The sequence below is a fragment of the Ahaetulla prasina genome, chromosome 11 (genome assembly GCF_028640845.1).
Source record: "Ahaetulla prasina isolate Xishuangbanna chromosome 11, ASM2864084v1, whole genome shotgun sequence".
Classification (NCBI taxonomy): domain Eukaryota; kingdom Metazoa; phylum Chordata; class Lepidosauria; order Squamata; family Colubridae; genus Ahaetulla; species Ahaetulla prasina.
The window spans coordinates 1,273,043-1,293,092 of record NC_080549.1 but is presented as its reverse complement, the minus strand read 5'-3'; the positions used below and the strand labels follow the sequence as shown (position 1 = coordinate 1,293,092).

The 20,050-nt window shown below is 49.0% G+C and overlaps 1 protein-coding gene across 1 annotated transcript in view; it reads right to left on the bottom strand.

Annotated features, from left to right (window-relative positions):
• Positions 1 to 20,050, bottom strand: part of DOCK11 (dedicator of cytokinesis 11) — a 63,959-nt gene that overhangs the window by 19,157 nt on the left and 24,752 nt on the right. Inside the window, exons 23-43 of the mRNA XM_058154622.1 lie at positions 19,895 to 20,013; positions 19,038 to 19,107; positions 18,364 to 18,489; positions 18,086 to 18,157; positions 17,836 to 17,982; positions 17,499 to 17,582; positions 17,291 to 17,402; positions 15,368 to 15,546; positions 12,339 to 12,455; positions 11,549 to 11,624; positions 9,927 to 10,039; positions 8,772 to 8,883; positions 8,618 to 8,684; positions 8,205 to 8,252; positions 7,617 to 7,759; positions 7,319 to 7,434; positions 6,676 to 6,813; positions 4,635 to 4,817; positions 2,484 to 2,597; positions 1,184 to 1,399; positions 1,040 to 1,097 (exon numbers count right to left, since the gene is read on the bottom strand). Coding sequence (XP_058010605.1) covers positions 1,040 to 1,097; positions 1,184 to 1,399; positions 2,484 to 2,597; positions 4,635 to 4,817; positions 6,676 to 6,813; positions 7,319 to 7,434; positions 7,617 to 7,759; positions 8,205 to 8,252; positions 8,618 to 8,684; positions 8,772 to 8,883; positions 9,927 to 10,039; positions 11,549 to 11,624; positions 12,339 to 12,455; positions 15,368 to 15,546; positions 17,291 to 17,402; positions 17,499 to 17,582; positions 17,836 to 17,982; positions 18,086 to 18,157; positions 18,364 to 18,489; positions 19,038 to 19,107; positions 19,895 to 20,013 — 2,410 coding nt within the window. The remainder of the gene's footprint in view (positions 1 to 1,039; positions 1,098 to 1,183; positions 1,400 to 2,483; positions 2,598 to 4,634; positions 4,818 to 6,675; positions 6,814 to 7,318; positions 7,435 to 7,616; positions 7,760 to 8,204; positions 8,253 to 8,617; positions 8,685 to 8,771; positions 8,884 to 9,926; positions 10,040 to 11,548; positions 11,625 to 12,338; positions 12,456 to 15,367; positions 15,547 to 17,290; positions 17,403 to 17,498; positions 17,583 to 17,835; positions 17,983 to 18,085; positions 18,158 to 18,363; positions 18,490 to 19,037; positions 19,108 to 19,894; positions 20,014 to 20,050) is intronic.

The window sequence follows — 20,050 nt, the reverse complement described above, 5'->3', positions numbered from 1 at the left end:
CTTTTCTGGTTGAGGTTAAGCTTCTACCAGGTTGTCCATGTACAGGAAGCTCCCGCCATTTCTTTAGTGATCATTCAAAGTTACATCGACACGGAAAAATGTGACCTAGGACCAGTGGTGAAATCTGAACCGGTTTACTACCAGTTCGCTGGCTGTGCATACGCACCAAATGCAAGGTGGGCACGCGCACTCGATGGACGCCATAAGGTGGCATGGAGTAACTAGAACAGTGCACTGGGGGTTATCAGCTGCGACGCGCCATCTTTTTCTTTACTTTTAAAAGCATTTTTTACAACCTATTCAGCCAAATAGGTTGTTAAAAAATGCTTTTAAAAAATGCTTTTAAAAGATTCGGTGGGCATGGACGAGGGGGGGGAGGGATTTTTGCTACTGGTTCTCTGAACCACCCACCACCATCACTACTGGATCGGCAGGTCCAGTCCGAACCGGGAGCATTTCACCCCTGCCTAGGACTGCTTTTCACACCTATGACCCTAGCAGTGTCCCATGGTTACGTGATCGAAATTCGGATGCTTGGCAACTGGCATGTACTTATGATGGTTTCAGTGTCCTGGATATGTGTGTGTGTGTGACACGTGTCCCTCTTTTGCGACCTTCTGACAAAGAAAGTCAGCAGGGAAACCGGATTGACTTAACAACCGTTTTACTAGCTTAACGATTGCGGTGATTCGCTGAACAACTCTGGCAAGGAGGGCTGCAAAATGGGGCAAAACTCACTGAATTATGGTCCTGTTGCAGTGTTGGCCTCAATAGTAGTTGTAAGTCAAGGACTAATGGCGCTTGGGCTACCAAGGGTGCCTGAAGCACAGAGATAAACTAACTTTGGTGAGCTTCCCAAAGGGTTGCAGCACCGGCCCACCATGGCACCATCTCCGCTTTAAGGAGTAAAACCGAGACATTTCCCATCAGAGAAGCTTTGCAGAACAGGAAGGAAGACTTTCAAAATGAGTTCTTTGCCCCCCCCCCCCCCCGTCTCTTCCCTCCTCCCCCCCCGGCCTTCCCCAGGTCAAACACTCACTTTTCCTGTGAAGAAACTCTGCCACTAACGCTGCAACGTGAATGTAGCACATGGCTGCCTGGGGAACGAGAGGAAAGGTGAGCACAAGGCAATCGAGACTTCCTGGAAATGGTCAAAGGGCCTGGCATTGGCCAAGGTCATTACCTCCGAGAAATCCCCATTTTTGACATGGATCTTGGCCATGCTGTCCAGCCAGGTCTTCCGCAGCTCCGGAGTGCTGGCGTAAGACTTGGCCAAGCTGAAGTGCAGGTCAACCAACATCTCAGGGTCTTTCTCATGTTCTTTCATCTGGGCAGTGGCCATTAGCACCGTGCGGATCCTCTTGGTCAGATCCTTGACTTCGGAGGGGAACGTGGTTGCCTGCCATAGAAGAGAACATCCCTTAGGAGCACATCCTTCAAGGCCCCTTTCTCCCATCTCCAACCTACCTTCCCCAGGCTGTTCCTCCAGCAGTTGAACCAGAGAGGAGGGACAACTGGGGGAAGAGGAGGCCCAGGGACTCTTCCCAGTGAGCCCTGGTTGGAGTAGGCCATTTGACAGATCTTCTATCACATCCCAAAGACCATCCTGGAGAATTCCAGAGGACGCTGGCCAAGCCAGAAAGCACATAAAAATACAGAAGAGAGGGAGGAAGGCCACTAGGGTGGCAATCAGGTTGGAAGCCACCTCTGAAGTGCTGGCTGTGTTGCCAGAGCTCCGCAGAAGGTGCTATCAAACGGCAACTTCTAATGCTACCCAAGGAGAAAAATCATTAAATATGGGACCGAAAAGTTACCACGGGGAACATAAAGAATGCATTTCTGATTCCAGGGGATCCCTGAAGATTCCTCCATACTGAGGCTTCCAAGCTGGAGAAGGAAATCCCTTCTTGGCAGCTGAGGTCATTGGCATCATGAAACAGATCACAAACTGCAACCTTAGGGGAAGGTGCCAGTGGGTCTCACAAAATCGTTCACACCCGTTTCCTCTGCCGCCTCTTTTGAGCCACAAGGAAGTGGGACGATGTTGAAGCTCGCATTCCCAAAACCCAGGTGGGATTTGGTTGTGTATCCCTCACTTTGCATCTCAAGGTTGCAAAATCTAACACGAGCTTTGACTTCCTGCACTGAAGGCCTCTCAGCTACCCTGCCTTTTGTTTATGAATACGATCCCCCAGCTCTCCCTGACAGGTTTCAGTTCCTGGAATGGTTCCTTCCAGGTTCTCCTCCTGGCCTGAACTGCAGACGCCTCTCTTACCAGGGAGGGCACCACAACTCAGGTCCAGAAGTTTTCCAGGAACTGCTGGGCGAAAAGATCCGTGCATGGCTGTCGAGGCCCCCTCTGGACAAATGAGCCCTTGTAAAGAAGCCCCTTCCTTCCCACAGGGAAACAAGTGGGGGCCTTCAACTTCGGGTGCTTTTTATCAGGAGCCGAATTAAAGTTTCTTCTGCTAAACCAAACCTACCTTCACCGGCCGGTCGCTGTTGGCAAAATTATTGATAATTGAGAGGGATTCTTGGAAACGTGAGCTGCCACTGAGCGCCACGTCGGCTATCAACTGGCTCACCGCAATAATGATCTAGCAGAGAAACAGAGACGTGATTCAGAGTTAGGGAAGCGACTAGCTGGGCTCTGGAAATCCAAAGGGTTCCAGTTGACCCCTATGGGAACAACTTCGGGTATCAAACCTCCTGGGAACCCAAATATTGGTCCACAACCCCTTGTCTGCCGATTGCGTTGCCCCACAAGCAGCCTCCGATGGAAATCAGACGACCCGATTGGGTTTTGATTCCACAGGGTCTGAACCGGAGGTGAAATCTAAATTTCTTTCCTACCAGTTCTGTGGGCGTGGCTTGGTGGGCGTGGCTTGCCTTACCCCCCCCCCCATTTTTTGCCTAGCAGGCTTCAGCTTTTTTACCTTTTAAAAAATGCTTTTATAAGTGAAAAAAAGGCTCTGACAATTGCGTGGCTCAGCTGTGATCGTCAGAGCCTTTTTAAAAAACTTTTAAAAGCATTTTTTACAACCTATTCGGCTGAATAGGTTGTAAAAAATGCTTTTATAAGTGAAAAAAAGGCTCTGACGATTGCGTGGCTCAGCTGGGCATGGGCGGGGGGTGGGGGGAGGCAGGGATTTTTGCTACCGGTTCTCCGAACCACCCTCCACCATTGCTACCAGATCAGCTGATCCGGTCCGAACCGGGAACATTTCACCCCTGGTCTGAACTTCAGGGAGGAACCATTCTTTGTCCCAGTTGCTGTTCCGGGCTGAGTTGCTGTTCCGGGCTGAGCCTGCATTTAGTAAGCATCCCCCAAATACAGTCTTGGTGAAAACCGGCAGTTAAGTTTGGTCCCAGACAAGAGTTGGAAATTCCCATGGACCCACGGCATTTCCTCAGGGATCCGAGCCACCAGTTTTCTTGCCCCCAAATCACGAGGGAGGCATGAAACGAGCCAACTGACGCAGCCCTCGACTCTGGAGAAACGCCAGGGTGAATTCAGAACCCGAGCGAATTCTCAGACCTAGGACATCGTTGAAGATGTTTTCAGAAAAAAGGAGCCACGTTTCTCAAGAGGATGCAATTTCGGTGAGGTCACATAGACACCACAGGAGTAGAAGCAGGATTGTCCAACTTCCCCCCCCCTCCACCTTCCTTAGTTCAAAAGATAGGCTGCATTCTGGTGTGTTTCCCCACCAAAAGCGGTGGGCTGGGGGAGACCCTGTGCAGTGGGCTTTTAAAGAGGCTGCAAACTGGCTTCAGAGGACTAAATTCAGCCCTGGAGCCTTGTCCTGCATTGTAACGGCAGGTGAGAATGACTTTGGGAGAGATGCTGCCTAGAGAACAGCCAGATAAGAGACAGCTTAGCTCAAGGCTGCACGAGTGGGAAGAAACTCAACAGAGACCCTCCCTACTTTCTCAGGCTGTATAGGAGACAGGAGGAAGTTCATGGACTTTCAGACTTGCAAGATTATGTTACTTAGCCTTACAAGGAAGTGGAATTTGCTCAACTGCTCATGTTTCCTGTCTGGTCCACCAGGTAAGGTTGGTGTACAGTCTCTGGGGTCAAGCAAGGGATCAGAGTGAAATTCAGACAATGCAGGGGTCAAGAACCAAATTTCTCCCAACAAAACTTCTACTTTTCTTCTTCCTCACTATTTCAACCTTCCTCATGTCCCAAGTGCACATTTCCCAGGAATTTGAAGGTAACGCATCCAGCGTCTCTTGAAATAGCCTGACTAGGTGGCTCAGTGGCTAAGGCACAGAGCTTGTCGATCAGAAAGGTCAGCAGTTCGGTGGTTCGAATCCCTAGTACAGGTCTCCTGCATGAGCAGGGGGTTAGACTAAATGACCTCCAAGGTCCCTTCCAACTCTGTTACTGTTAAGCCTGCTATCCTTACAAACCAGCCTGATCTGATATTTATGAAACCTTTAATCTGTCATAGCAACACGTTTCCCACTTTCTTTCACTGCACAAAAGGTTAGGGACAAAGGGAGAAATAGTTTTAAGTGCCCCTCTTGGAGCGAGGAAGGAGATCGCGGAGAAACAGCGGCCAAGAGAGCCGGCGAAGGTCTCATGGTTGTGCAAAGCTGACTTCTTTTCTTCTCCTTTCACTGACCTGGAGGTGAGTTCTTAAGAAGGTCTTCCGCTTGGTGAACTCAAAGTTGTTCCTCATGAGGAGGTAGAGGAGGGCAGAGGCCTCGCTCCGTGTGGAGCTGAGCTTGGACGTGCAACACTTCAGGACCTCGTAGCAGAAGGCAGAGCACATGGTCACCCTCCCCTTGAAGAAGGCTGCCGGGAACTGGAGGAGCAAGAGGAGGAGAAGGAAGTGCCATCTGGGGAAGAGGAGACCCTGGACCATCTCGGAAGGGCCTCTCCTTCACGGCCTCATCTTCAGACCTGCATCAGTTACCACCTTCTTGCCAGGGTCTAGGACTTTTTGCCTCAAACTCTTGGCACTGCCTGTTTCTCCACCAGGGTTTCGCCTCCGTGTTATTATGCCCCAGTACTTTGGGCCACAGCCCCTCCCTCCCAGTTCCTTCGCCGTGGCCCATTCGTCGGGCTTTTGGGCGCACAGGACAGTTCGAAGCTCCGAACTGACGGAGCCTCCCTCTGAACTGCAGCCCCCGCTCTACTCCCAAAGCCTCTGAGCCCCTGCACCGATTGGCTGGCTTCAAACTGTCCTGTGTGCCCAAAATCCCGACACGAACTGTACTGCGACGAATGGGCCACGCTGAAGGGACTGGGATGGAGGGGCCATGGCCCAAAGTGTCATGGCGTAATAATGCAGGGGCGAAACCGTGGTGGAGAAACAGGCAGCGCCAGGAGTTCGAGGAGAAAAGTCCCATTCCATCTTGCCATCATACACAATGAGGCCTAGAGACCCTGAGAAGCTTCAGGCTTGCATCATCCAATCTGGGTCGGTCACCTGGACCAGAGATTTGGTCTTCTGAACTTTCAGACTTGTGCTGAATCCCATCTTCAGGGAACGTCTCTCTAGCCGAGTCTGCTAAAGAGAAGTAACCCAAGGACGGGCTCCAACAAGAGTCCAAATGCTTGGAAGACGAAGCTTTGGGTGACCGATCGAGATTGGATCCTGAAATATTACCTTGGGACACGTAGATTGGCCTTCGTTCGTGAGGTTAGGCGTTACTAAATTGTCCGGCTTAATTAACAGCCTCCCAGCCGTAAACATACAAAAGGGCAGAAGCTGTGGAAGAGAAGCAGTTGAAGATCACAGAGGCTTGGCCCAGCCCGGCCCTGCGGTGTGTATCACAAGGAGGAATTCGTAGTTCTTGATTTTCAACCACAATTGAGGCCAAAACTCCTGTTGCTAAGTGAGAGATTTGTTAAATGAGTTTGGCCCCATTTCACAAACTTTCTCGCCAAGGTTGTTAAGTGAATCCCTGCAAAGGTTAAGTTAGGAGCACGGTTGTTACATGAATCTGGCTTCCCCACTGACTTTGCTGAAAGGGCATCACATGACCTCAGGATACAACCGTCATAAATAGGAGTCAGTTGCCAAGCATCTGAATTTTGATCGCAAGACCGTGGGGATGCTGCAATGGTCGTAAGTGTGAAAAATGGCCATAAGTCGCTTTTTTCAGTGCCATGGTAACTTTGAACGGTCACTAAACGAACTGCTGTAAGTCGAAGGCTACCATCTGTACTGTTTGGGGAAAACAGACAATAAGGACAATTTAAACCAGGATGTTGGGATCTCAGAATGGAGCTATTTGACTCATCTCATCTCCTCTTCTGCTCTCTGAAGGATCCCTGCTGGAGGGAGAGAGAGACCGAGCAGAATCGGCTCAGTTGAAATTACTTTTCGGCACAGTATACAGAACAGTCTATTACGAAGCCAGGCCCAAAATAAATATTTTGCTATCGCTGATAATAGAGCAGAACGAAGCATCTTTGTGGGGGTGCTTGGAAACTTCCTGCCCTTTTTCCTACCCTCTGACGTGCTTGGTAAAAATCCTGGACATTTTTTAAAATAAAATAAAATAAACCTGACCATAAAGAGGAAACAGGTGCCTCTTGGTTCACTGCCTAGAATTGGGGAAGTGATCTATTTTGATCTGAGCAGGGAAGGCAGCGAGAGACCAGCAGGATGAATGGGGCAGCCATGAGTTATTCCGCATCTCGAATTTGCTCACCTTGTTGATAAAAGCTCTGAGAGAGGCGAAGACGTGCTTCAGGGCCGCCTCCGATTGTCCGTTTTTGAGGAAGGCCAAGTGGACATCAAACACCTTTTTCATCAGTGGGTTATGTCCGTCATTGTTCGAAAGCTGGTTCTAGGGAGAAATAGATCCAGGTGAACTTTGGCTGGAAAATCCCCAAAAGGGCTCAAGAAACAGAGAATTTGCTGTTTTTTTTTTTTTTTAATGGTGGGCAAATCGCACAGCTGGAATGGCTCCATCTAAGCAACCCCGAACAATTGAAGAACTTTTGGGATAGATGGTCCTCGTTGAGTGACAATTGGGATCAGCAACTTGGTTGTTAAGTCACACAGTGAAACTGACAGGCCTTTTGGTCTGACTTCAGCTCTCAGACCAACAAACATTGTAAAAGAAAGGATGGCTCGCAAGGTGATATTTTTATCATCAAAGTGACTGCTGATGGTTGTTAAATGAGGCAGTCGCAAAAGAAGGACTAACACCTCAGGAATAGGAGGGAAACTTCAAATGAAGGTGACAAAGGTGAGTCAAAAGAAAATTCAAAGCTGAAGGCTCGGCCAAGCGAGAGTCCAGAAGCATCCAAGCTCAGCTCTTACAAGGAGGACCTTCAACAGAGACGGACCTTGAAGCACTGGGTGAAGAAGGCGATGGTGTCCAGCACCGTCAAGGTCACTTCTGTGGTCAGGTTGCCTTCCAGCAAGGCCTGATGGACAATGTCTGCCTCCGATGTGCCGGCACCTGAAATTAAAAAGCCGAGACTGATTTCTCTCACTCTCCTCTGATTGACAAGGAAGGAATGGCCAGGGAGAACTCATTCAGGGGCTGCAAACCAATCGGCCTTGAGCTCCTGTCTACAAGAGCAGAAGACAACGCACAGTCCCCGAGGGCCACCCTCTCCAGGCCTTCTGCTGGCCACCTACTGTGATTCAGCGTGAAAGAGCTGTCCAGGCTGCTCAGGTGCTGAAGCCGGGCCTGCATGGTGCTCGCCCGGCTACGGAGGACGGGCATCGTTTGGGATTTCCGGTCAATGCTTGTGTGTTTGGAGAGCCACCCATCCTGGACCCTGCAGTGGAGAGGTTCAGAGCTCAGTCCGCCATGCATCGGTCCAAATGCACCCCAAACCACGCTGGGGGCCACTGCACCATGCTTACACGCAGCCAGCAATTTGGTGGCAGGGCAGCCTCTCCGGTCTCCCTGCTCCTTGAAGGTCTGGGGTCCTGAAGGAGAAGCTGTGGCTGGAGGGGGTTGGTACCCTAAAAGAGAAGGCACCCCACCTGCTCTCCCAAACCCTGGTGTTTTTTTTTACTTTTTGAATTTTAATCCATTTTTATGTTTAGAATAGTTGAATGTTGGGTTTTATTTTGAGGAAAGCCACTCAGCTTCGCTTGGACCAGGAGATGGGCAGCAAATAAATTTGATAAATAAATTGGCCAACACTGCCAACTGGATCCAGCTGCTATATCCACCCCCTCCACCCCAATCCCCACACAAACCATTCCCCACACTACCTGGCAATGTTCCTTTTCCCCACGTATCGGAAGTGGAAGAGACAGACTCTGCAGCGAGAGAGAGAAAGAAATTCAGATAATCAAGATTACTAAAACATCTAGATCCATGTTTCTCAAACTTGGCAACTTGAAGATGGGTGGATTCAATTCCTAGAATTCCCATGTAACTGGCTGGGGAGTTCTGGGAGTTGAAGTCCACATATCTTGCCAAGGTTGAGAAACACTTATCTGAAATTATCTCTTCCCTTGAGCTGCGGCCATCCCACAAACCGGCAAATGCTTAGTGGACATCTGTGGCCCATTAAATGTGGCCATCTAGACTTCTTCTTCCTAGAAGTTTCAACAGGTGATCCTTCTCCCCCCACCCCTCACCAATCTCTTAAAAAGGTGTAGACATGCACAGATAAACTTACTCTAGCAGAACCAAGACATTCATCAGCTCCTGGGGAGATATTTTGTTCCAGTAGGACAACAAGGTATCTGCAATCGAAAGAAAACTGCTTTAAGACATTTCTCGTCATCCCTTGAGCTGCCTTAGCCCAGGAAACGGGAACGGAGATGGCTGACCTTCAGACAGCATCTTGATGACGTAAAGGTAGCAGACAAGCAGGCTGCGGATCTCGTACTGGTCCAGCCGCCCAAAATGGGAGAGGCTGCTGCGTGTGGAACTTTTCCGCATCTGAGTTGACCGAGAGGAGCCAAACAAAGGAAGCGAGGAAAGTAAGGAGGGGAGGGAGGCCAGGAAAATAAGCTAATACCCTTATTAAGGTATCTTTTCCCTTATCACCCTTTAAATAAAGGTATCTAATACCGTCATTAAGCTGCCTTTAAATACGGCCAGCCAATTCTTCCCCCAGACTACCTCAGGTAGTCCTTGAGTTATGACTGACTGCTTAGCGACCAATCGAAGTTCCGACAGACACCCCCCAAAGGTACTTATGACCTGATTCCAAAGTTCTGACGGCTGCCCCCCTCCCTGTGGTTGAAAGATCACATGTTGGGTGCTCAACAACTGGCCACGTGTGGCATCCTGTAGTTGTGTGACCGTGTTTTATGAAGTGTTGGCAGAAAACTGACATTTGCTTCCAGTTTTCGGCAAAACACGGCCCACAGCGAGCGATGGGAATCTCTAGAGCAGTGGTAGTCAACCTGGTCCCTACCACCCACTAGGGGGCGTTCCAGCTTTCATGGTGGGCGGGAGGGGTTTTGTCCGATACTGAAGCACTTTCCTTTTTTTAAATTTAATTGACTTTTTAAAAAAAATTCATAGCATTATTTAAAAACATTTTCATTAGGTTTTCATAAACTTCCCCATGACAATTTAAATTTCTGAAAATATGTTATTTGTATCGCCTGCGGATAAGTTTATTTACATTATGTAAGTGAAACTAAATGGCGCTATAGTACGACCGCAAACAAAAGAGCCTCATCCCAGAATAGCTCGCGCATCTCCCCCCACACCACCCAGCTGTAACAGACAAGCAGAGCTGGTAGCTGGCGCCCCCCCCAACCCAATCTATGATGCGCGAGAGGCATGCACAGACGACGATACATGGCACATTACTGTGGAACCGGTGGGCGGTTAGAAAATTTTATTACTAACAGAGATACAAAAGTGGGCGGTAGGTATAAAAAGGTTGACTACCCCTGCTCTAGAGCTTATAGAGTCACAGTCTCTATTCCCCAACCTCCCTCTCTGGAAATTTGAAAGAGTCACTTTACGTTTTCGCCGGAGGAAGGCTGATCGGGGGAGCCGGCCGTTCCCTCCGAAGCGAGGGACCCCCGCGAATCTTCCCTCTTCAAGAAAAGTCCATTCTGGAACCCGGTGCCATAAACTGCAAGAAAAGAGCCAGGGGCTTATGGCCAGTTACACCAGGATGGGGCTCCCTGGCCACACCTTGACCCGGAACAGGGACTGCCCCAGTGGTGGGTTTCAAATTTTTTTACTACCAGTTCTGTGGGCGTAGCTTCATAGGCGTGGCATGGGAAGGGTACTATAAAATCCCCATTCCCACCCCACTCCAGGGGAAGGTTATTGCAAAATCCCCATTTCGCTCCATGGCATAGGGCCGGGCTACTTACGGGACCGCCTGCTGCTACCGAATACCTCTCACCGACCCGTGCGCTCTCACAGAGAGGGACTCCTCAGGTTGCCGTCTGCTAGACAGTGTCGTTTCGCGACACCCAGGGGAAGGGACTTCTCTGTGGGGGCTCCCACCCTCTGGAACGAACTCCCCCCAGGACTTCGTCAACTTCCGGACCTCCGAACCTTCCGCCGTGAGCTTAAAACATATCTATTCATCTGCGCAGGACTGGACTAGATTTTAAATTTATATTGGTTTTAATGGGTTTTATTATTTATATTGTTCTTTTTTAATTATTTGGCTGTGTAGAATAAGTTTTTTAATTGATATTTTATCTTGTATTTATATGTACCTTTTTATTTGCCTGTGAACCGCCCTGAGTCCCTAGGGAGATAGGGCGGTATACAAATACGATAAATAAATAAATAAATAAAGAAATAAAGAAAGAAATAAAGAAATAAAGAAATAAATTTCCTCCCGGTCAGCTGGGACTCAGGAGGCAGAGAATAGATGGGGGAGGGGCCAGTCAGAATTTTTACTACCGGTTCTCCGAACTACTCAAAATTTCCGCTACCAATTCTCCAGAACTGGTCAGAACCTGCTGAAACCCACCTCTGAACTGTCTGTGGGGCTCCCTGCGGGTCAGTGGGGTTAGCCTTGAGACACACTAGCTCTGAATCCCAGCAAGGTCTCTTTCTGGACTCAAATCCCTTCCTATCAGAGTATGAATATTCATGGGCTGGAATAGATCAGCCAATGGGGACTGAATGGAGACATGGTAACAAGGTCAGCCAATGAGGGCTGATTAGAAACAGAAACTGAGGCTAGAAGTCTGGGCGTGGCTTAGGCAACTGAGCCTGTGCAGAAACTTAACTGCCCTGTGTAGAGGAGGCTCTCTTTGTATTAAGCTGTGTGCTCAGCTCTGAAAAGAAACAAGCCTGTGCTTGTCTGCTCTGCTGAAATGAAACTAACTGTTCTCTCCTGCCTTGTGTTTTGCTTGTAACTGCTACTACGTTGAAGAAGAATCTATGTGGGTATTGTACATTTATCTTCATGTATTTTTATCATTATGTGTGTAAAATAGTTAATGAATCCTGCTGCATCCGTTTGCCTGCGTGTGCTTTCTGGATTTGATTTTGCAAATAAACTCTGACGTTTCCACTGGACTAGAAGACCTCCAAGGTCCCTTCCGTTATTCACCCCAGGCCCCTGGGCCAAGGTTAGGGAATGGGGGAGGGGTTTAAACCCAGCATTCCTTACGTGAATCTTTATCCACAATGAGGCTGGACCTGTTGGAAGGGGAGGCAAAGCTGCACAGGAACTCATCGCGGGAGGCCTGCAGAAAAGACGAAGAAAAGGGTTCAGGGAAGGGAGCAACTTGGCTCCAAGTCAAGTTCAGGAGGATAACTAGAAGACAAGACAAGCTGAAAATCTTGCAGCATTTGGCCTCTGGGGAGCTGGGGAGAGTTAAAATCCACTCAGTTTTAAATTCCTTAGCTTGAGAAACATTGGATTAGAACCAAGAGTCTCCAAACTTGGCAACTTTTAAGACTTGTGGACTTCAACTCCTGGAATTCCTCAGCCAGCAACAGCAGTTTAAAACTGTTGCCAAGTTTGGAGGCTCCTGGACTAGAGTAGATGACCTCTCTGGTACTACTGGCCTCAAGGGGCAAACCAGATAAGAATCACCACTTGATGAGTTAATTCTGTTTTATTGTGAAGCCACCTGGACACAATCTTTGCAGTCCGAGAGAGACGGTTCCTTCTGAGCCTCTTGCCCGGCCTATTATGGACCTGTGGCCTCTGACCTCTGACCGTTCCTTGGCTGTGTCTCTTGGCCCCGTCTCTCAAGCTCTTCCACACATATCATCACAGGCACCTTCCAGCTTTATGATTCAAGTCTCATCACTGATCTAAAGTTTTCTCACCCAGCAGGCGCTGTCAGTGTGTGTGTGTGTGTGTGTGTGTGTGTGTGTGTGTGTAGTGAACTGAGCTGGGGAGCCTGCCCCACATCTGGAACGATCCAAGTCCCCGCTTCAAAATTACTCACAGAGGTGGACATTGGGGTGCACAAATACAAGTTGTCCGGGCCGGCCAACCGCTGGACGTTTTCCAAAAGGATTCCGGCAAGAGGTAAATACAGCTGGGCTATTTTGGCTTGTTGGTTCTGCAAGAGAGGAGGTGGGGGAGGGGATGAAGTGAAACTCCCCCCCCCCAAGATAAGAGATAATCAGAGGAAAAGGAAGTTTTGAATCAACGGGGGCACCGAAACCAAAGAGGGAGAGATCTGGTCCTTTTCTTCTGCCAGAAAATGCATCCACTTTGGGGATATTTCTTTTTTCATTCTGGCCACTGGAAGGACACATCCGCAGTCAGCAGGAGTGCTGGTTTACCACCAGCCTATCAAGTACTTAGGAGGCGAGGGCTTGGCAGCTACAAGGAAACAACCACCAATAGCCAGCCATCAACACCCCAATCAACAACTGAAAAGCCACACAGAACAAGGCACCACATAAATACTGCACACAGAGTAGCCCAAAGCACACACTCTGCTAGGGAGAAGTTCCTTAAGGAAGGGCTCCAGACCGACTCTCGAAGCTCGGAAGACTAAACTTTGGTCTCCTGGTGACCGACCCAGATTGGCTCCTGCCACATCCCTGTTGTGACCTAGGCCCAAGTAGTTATTACCAGACACAACCAGTCTTAAAGCAACATATTTTATTAGAACAGCTGAGAATGAAGTAATTCTTCTTAGTCCAAAACAAATTCTTCATAAACAGTCCTTCGGCCTTATCATCAGCCTTTGTCTTTTTTGGCATCCTGCCAAAGGCTTTTCTTGGAAAAAACCCCACGAAGTTCAGAAGCAAGAGACGCTGACAAGAAAATGTAGCAACGTTGCTTTCCTACAAAGATCCCAAGAGCCGTTGCTGCTCTTTTAAGCCTTCTGGGAGGGGCCAATCATCTCCCGAGTCGTCCTTTTTGCTTCATCTGCTCCTGCCTTCTGGCAGCTCTTCGCATGCGTGCACTAGGATCAGGCTCCTCCTGTTCCTCTGCCTCTCTGCTGTCCACCTCTGGAGGCTCCAGAGTCCGTGCATCGCTCCCAGATGGCCCTGATCCCACCTCTGCCTCTGACGCAAAGCCCTCATCCGGGCCTTCCACTGACTCCAGCTCTGCAGGCTGCTGGCGGACCACAACAATCCCTTTATCTCCATCCCTCCATGCAAATCTGCACACAGTTGTTCTTATGATGGCTATTTGTTAGCTTCCTGTCTTGTCTTTCCTTCAGGGATTGAAGGATTCCTCACTACCTCCACCACTTGAGAAGGTAGGTGGTCCCCTAATCCTCCCATGGACTTCCCAGGCTGAGGCTGGACTGGCTCCTTGGCATCTCAGCCCCCCCACCCCCCCGCCAACATCTTCACTTCGGCTCTCAGTGGCCAGATGCCAAGATGTATCCTGTACCGTTTTCCCCCAGAAATTGTAGGTATTGCTCGGGTAGTCTGTGTCTCAGTTCAAAACCAGGAGGAGATGGCACTGTCTTTCCTTCTAATGTTTTTAGAAATTTATCCTGTAATCAAGGAAGTCGTTCCAGAAGATCAGGGCAACTTGCAGACTCCAAAGCAGGGGCTCTATCCTCTATCCTCACAACAGCCCTAACTTGGCAGCTCAGGAGTGATGGGAGGAGGTTGGGGGAGAGAGAAAGACCCCCTCCCCAAGTTGCCTCTTTGCAGTTGAGGGCAAAGCTTCAGAGTAACCGCCTTTCTTATTCAAGCATCAAACCCAGGGGTGAAATGTAAAATCTGTTACTACCGGTTCTGTGGGCATGGCTTGGTGGGGGGGAAATGTGACTGGGTGGGCGTGGCCAACCTGTTGTTTTTTTTTACTTTTAAAAGCATTTTTTCTAAAACCTCTTCGGACGAAATGCTTTAAAGGGTTCTGACGATCCCAGCTGAGTTGCCTGATCGCCAGAACCTTTTAAAAGCATTTTTTAATAACTTCTTTGGCCAAAGAGGTTGAGAAAAAATGCTTTTAAAAGGTTCAGACGATCCCAGCTGAGCTGAGCGATCATCAGAGGCTTTTTTTTTTACTTTTAAAAGCATTTTTTCAGCTGAAGAAAAAATGCTTTAAAAGTAAAAAAAAACACCTCTAATGATCGCATGGCTCAGCTGTGTATGCGAGGGGGCAGGGAATTTTGCTACCGGTTCTCCGAACCACCGGCCACTATCGCTACCGGATTAGGTGATCCGGTCTGAACTGGGAGCATTCCACCCCTGATCAAACCACAGCAAATAACTGCAAAAATAACACCAAGGAAAACAGGGCCCCCTCCAGAAGGGCAGACCTTAAAAGAGAGAAGAATAAGCCATGCTTTTCAAAGCTTCGGTCTTGCTTGGCACTTCCCCAACTCTCAACCAATGGAATTTCATCAGAAACCCTTCAAACTCCAAGCGGAGGTAAACCAGGCTTTGAAATGTAGGGACCCCCGGGAAGAGGGGTGAGGGGGTGAGAGAAGTTCCCAAAAGTTCAGCTCCACAACAGATGATACGTGCAGAACGGCAGGATACCAGCGGAGCCTCAAGGGAGCCAGCCTGGCCTGCAGCCGATCTGTTTTGGCCGGCTCCCAACTCTGGTAGTCATGAAAAGACATCCCAAAATACATGAAAGAATCAAGTGAAGAGGATGTTCCAGCTGACCAAGAGGAAGGCCAGATGTTGGCTAAGCAATTATTGAGCAGAAAGCAGGTCCAGAGCATGAAACCCTTTGGTTATTTTGTCCTCCTCATCAGCCACATTCAGCAAATCCATGGCATTAACCATTCCTGGTTGGACAACAATCAATGTACATCCTATGACTTCTAACCTGCTGGACAATTGGTTGAGGGACAAGTTACATAGCCATCACGTCATTTGGAACCAAACCCATATCTGTGGCCACGTGAATCCAGCTGAGCTAAACCGTCAGGCTGTTTGCTTAGTTTTGGCTTAGCCTGTGGTGGGAACTATCCAACAAGCAAATCCAAGCCAGTCATGCTTAAGCGCAATCTATGAGCCAAGTCAACGTTGACCGAAGTCCTCCTACCTTGTGCTGATATCTGTTATCAAAAGCATGCTTGATGAGAAGGCTTTTCAAGATACTGATGGCCAAGTATCGGACGTCAGAGTTGTCCTTCAGGGCAGCGGACGTCTCTCGTAGGAGCACCCCCACCAAGAAGTGGTGGCGGCAATAGTCATCGCTTAGACTGTACTCAAGGTTGACATCTATGGGGAAAAGGTTGAAAAGGCATCTTCTGATAGTATCACAGGGGCATCCGGTGAGTCTTCACCAAAGAGAAGAAGATGCAGAACTGGCCAACCCCACTGGCTGATTTCTTTGGTCCTGATCAGTTGGGGAGGGGTCAAGGGAATTGAGAAAGGACAGAGGCTTGCAGGAGGGGGCAGACAGTTGGGGGAATCCAAAGATACTGGAATAAAACACAAATCCTAGAGCCGCAGCCCTATATTATTTATATTAACCGTTCAAGACGGTGAAGTATAATTTACTGCTGAGGCTAAATTTCTGCTTCTGGGGATGCCAAACTGGAGCTATTATAAACAGATCAAGATCTCACAGAGTCAATCTGGACATTTTTAGAAACAGAAGGTTTGCAGATGTTCCAACTCAAGTCTGTTTGCCTTTTCGGATGGAACAACTGCTAACCTCTGCTGGTCTCAGAAGCAGATCCAGATCAAAGCCCCAGGCGGGTGCTGAATAGATGAATGGCTAATAGATTGGGAAGCCTTGCCCGAAGCGGTTGGATGGACATCTCCTGAGGCCAAATCCTTGCCTATTTTAAGAGCCTTTGATTTGGCTCAGAGCATCTTCCAGGCTTTATTCAGAATAAGAATAGGAATAACTTTATTGTCACTTTGGCACACATTAAAAATGAAATTTCGTTGCCTACAGCTGCTATAGGGTCACTGCCTCCAATTTTACACTACATAAACATGACAAGATACATAAACAAACAAACAAATTTCTACCAAATTTCTACCCTCCATCTAGCAAACCCTTGCAGAGATGTAGAAAAGATGTCTAACTGATGGGCCGCCATTTGTCTGGAATGGTCTCTAGTCATTGCCGTTGGAGCAGAGAGTTGGACTAGAAGCCCTCTAAGGTCCCTTACTGTTATTCTGTAATAGCTGATGTGCCTCAGAAGGAAACAGAAAAGACTATAAATACATTGGTTCGATTAAATTAGGATAGCAGAAATAACGGCAACAACTGATGGGCACCGGAAGAGACACATTAGTAACAGTGGTGGGTTTCAAAATTTTTTACTACCGGTTCTGTGGGCATGGCGTGGCTTGGTGGGCGTGGTTTGGTGGGCATGGCAGGGGAAGGATATTGTAAAATCTCCATTCCCACCTCACTCCAGGAGAAGGTTACTGCAAAATCCCCATTTCCTCCCAATCAGCTGGAGGCAGAGAATAGATGGGGGTGGAGCCAGTCAGAGGTGGTATTTACTGGTTCTCTGAACTACTCAAAATTTCCACTACCGATTCTCCAGAACCTGCTGAAACCTACCTCTGATTAATAAACCTTCCACTGATTGTTCTCATTCTATCTTCACAGCCAAAACTTTGTGCTTCTGTCCAGGGCAGTGAATGTGCTCCACTGTGTGGGTGGGTGTCTGCACACTATTTGAGGAATATTTTATCTCCTTGCTCTGTTTCAACCATTAAAAAAAAAGCCGAGGGACCAACAGAAAAGATGAAACAAAAAAGTCTTATCTTCCACTTTAACCAATTTCCCGGCACAACGGTGCCCAACGGGCATGTTTCTGGCTTTTAGTGAAGCCAACACTTAATTATAAAAACTATCTGCTTGTTACTTAATTCTGCAAATTCTATTTGTGGGCTTTGCTGAATTTCTCAGGAAGTTTTAAAAGGGTGATTGATTCTCTGTTTCAGGCCTGGGCTCCAGAAACAGAGGGAGAAATAATCGGCTGCCACTGAAACAGACCTTGTGTTCGCTGAAACTTTGGCTTGGCAAAATTCATCGGCAAATTCAGCGGAATGTAGTGCTCGTGGTTGCAGATGGTCTGCAGAAATTCAAACTTGTATTCCACCAAGAGCTGGATGTGGAGGAGGAGGAATAAAACAGGATTTATAATAGACCGTGCCTGTTTTCTACCCCCCCAGCAATGGCTCCGGGAAGCTTCACATTTTACCTTCGGGTCTTTGTGACTGAACCCAGAAATGTAGTCATTGATGAGGTTGAAGATAAATCCTCGGTCCATGAAGGTCAAACATCGCTGGGGAAGAGGATAAAAGGTGAACCTCCTGCATCGCATTGACTGAGTGCGTTTCTGGTGTGTATGAATGCTATTTATGGGGTAACCTTTAGGTATTTGGGGGCTTCAATCCTAGAAGTGGTTCTCAATGCCGGCAGGCTAAGTCGTTCCAACAGGATGAAACGCTTGGCCTTGTTTGCTTCCCCCCCACTCCCCCACCCGTAAACGAAAGATGGGGAAGAGAGGAGAGAAAGAGGCCAAAGTCTACACCAACCTTCAAGAAGTTGGCCAAGGAGAAGTTGACATTTCTCGACTCTTCTGGGATTTCGCTGTAGCGAATGTTGACGTGTGGAATTATGGAGAGCAGCAAAGAATGCAGTGCGTGACCGTAGGACTCTGGGAACCTTTGTGGCCTGGGAAGCTGAAAGGATGAGTTGTGAAGTCCGGCTCAAGCTCCTCACTCTCCCACAAGACCCACGTGGCTTGTCTGGAAAAGCTTCCCAGGGGTGTGCCTCCGCCCTTACCTTAATCTTGTTCTCATCCAGGAGATAAAGAGCCATGGACTTCACCAGAATCTCAAAGAAAAACCACGAATACTGCAAGCAAGAGGAAGAGGAGAGAGATGTGTCCCAGCCAGGACAAAGTCTTCACCTGTCCCCCACCTTACAGAAGAAACCACAGTGTGGAGAAGGCCAGCCAACCAGCAGTGTGTAGCCTTTCTCAACACCCTTGGCATGATTGGCTTCAAACTCTGCAAGGAGAGGTGGCCTCGAAGGACTTGACTTTCCATGTTTGGTCTCACCTTCAGCATCTTATTGATGGCCAAGAAATCTGCGGACTGCTTGAGGATTGTTGATATAGCTCCTGCCAAGATTTCGTGCGTCATCTTAGCCTGGGGCCCGCTGGGCTTCTCAGGCTGAAAGCAGAACTGGGGGGAGGAGAGACATTCAGCGCTGGACTCCCTGGGCCCAGAGCCTTTGACAGTGTCAGCGAACCTATGGCACGCGTGCCGGAAGCGGCAGGCAAACCATCCCGTGGCGAATGCGCGGCCTCGCCGACTCCTCTTCTGTGTTCCTGTGCCTAAACGCGCACTGGTCAGCTGACTGTCACGTGCGCGAGAGTGGCAGATCACGGAAGAATGGCGGTCCATTGCGCATGCGCAGGCTGGCACCCCACCTTCCTTGTTGCCGTTGCGTGCATGCGTGAAGGCCAGCTGTTCGTCAGGTGTTTGGGTGCCGGCTTGCGCATGCGCAATGGACCCCCGCTCTTCCGGGGTCCGCTGCCCCCATGCGCGCGACAGCCAGCTGACCAATGTGCATTTAGGCACTGGAACTCAGAAGAAGAGCCGGTGAGGCCGCGCATTCACCACAGGATGGTTTCGCGTGCTGCTTCCGGCACATGTGCCAGCATGCGAGAACGCCAAAGGCTTGCCGACACTGGCCTATGACCTAGAATGGAGTCCTTTCTCCAACTCACCTTGATGAACGTCCGCAAATAGTGGTCAAGATTCTCCTCATGGCACCTGGACACGATGTAGAGAAGAACCCTGCAGGATGGAAAAGAAGGACAGTGGGAGAACAACACATCTTGTTGTTACACTGAAGAGTAATCCCATTTCCAGGGTAGCAACTCGCTTTCCTATCAGGGGCCAGCTGGCTTGGTGGGTGTGGAAGGATGCTCGGTTGGGAATGTCATCCGTTTCCTCTTGCCCATTTTGAGTTGCTTCCCTCAAGAAGAGCCACCTGGCCTGGTCGTGATGGACTCACACAAAGTTACGACTGTGCTGGAAGGAAGTGGCTGATGCCCCTCCCTCTTAGGACCGTGGCAGCATCCCCAGGGTCACGTGATCGGGCGCTTGGCAACCAGCATGAATTGATGATGGTTGCAGAAGCATCCCTTGGTCACATGATGGCCATTGGTGACTTTGGTGTCCAACAAGCAAAATTAGTGAGGGAAGCTGGATTCGCTTAATGGCAAAAAAGGCTATAAAATCAGGCGCTGTCCCGTGGTGACTTATTAACTGCTGCCTCACTTAGTCCCAGTTCTGGATATAAGTTGAGGACTAGCGCTATTCGCTTCTTTTCCCATGGAGCTCCACGATAAATTTGCATCTGAAAAGCCCTCCTGCTTGAGTAGACAGTTGGACTAGAAGACCTCCAAGATCCCTTCCAACTCTGTTATTCTGTTACTCTGAGCTCACCAGGCGTGTTAACTTCTGTAACTGACCAGGTTATGCCACTGTGCAGCATTAGATTGCCAATGTACTGAAAAGATTCCCAAGGCAGAGAGGAAGTCAACCTGAAACGGGTCCCTTGTCTGTGGCCCAAACTCACATAGTGCTGTTGATGGCCACTTCTTCCTCTTCTGGGTGCCTGGTGAGGACTCGGAAGAGTTGCGTAAGAATCACTGGCAAAAACTGTATCGTGACCTGGATCTCCATGGCGTGCAAACACTGGAACCAAGATACGTGGTTAGACTTCAAGAGGGCA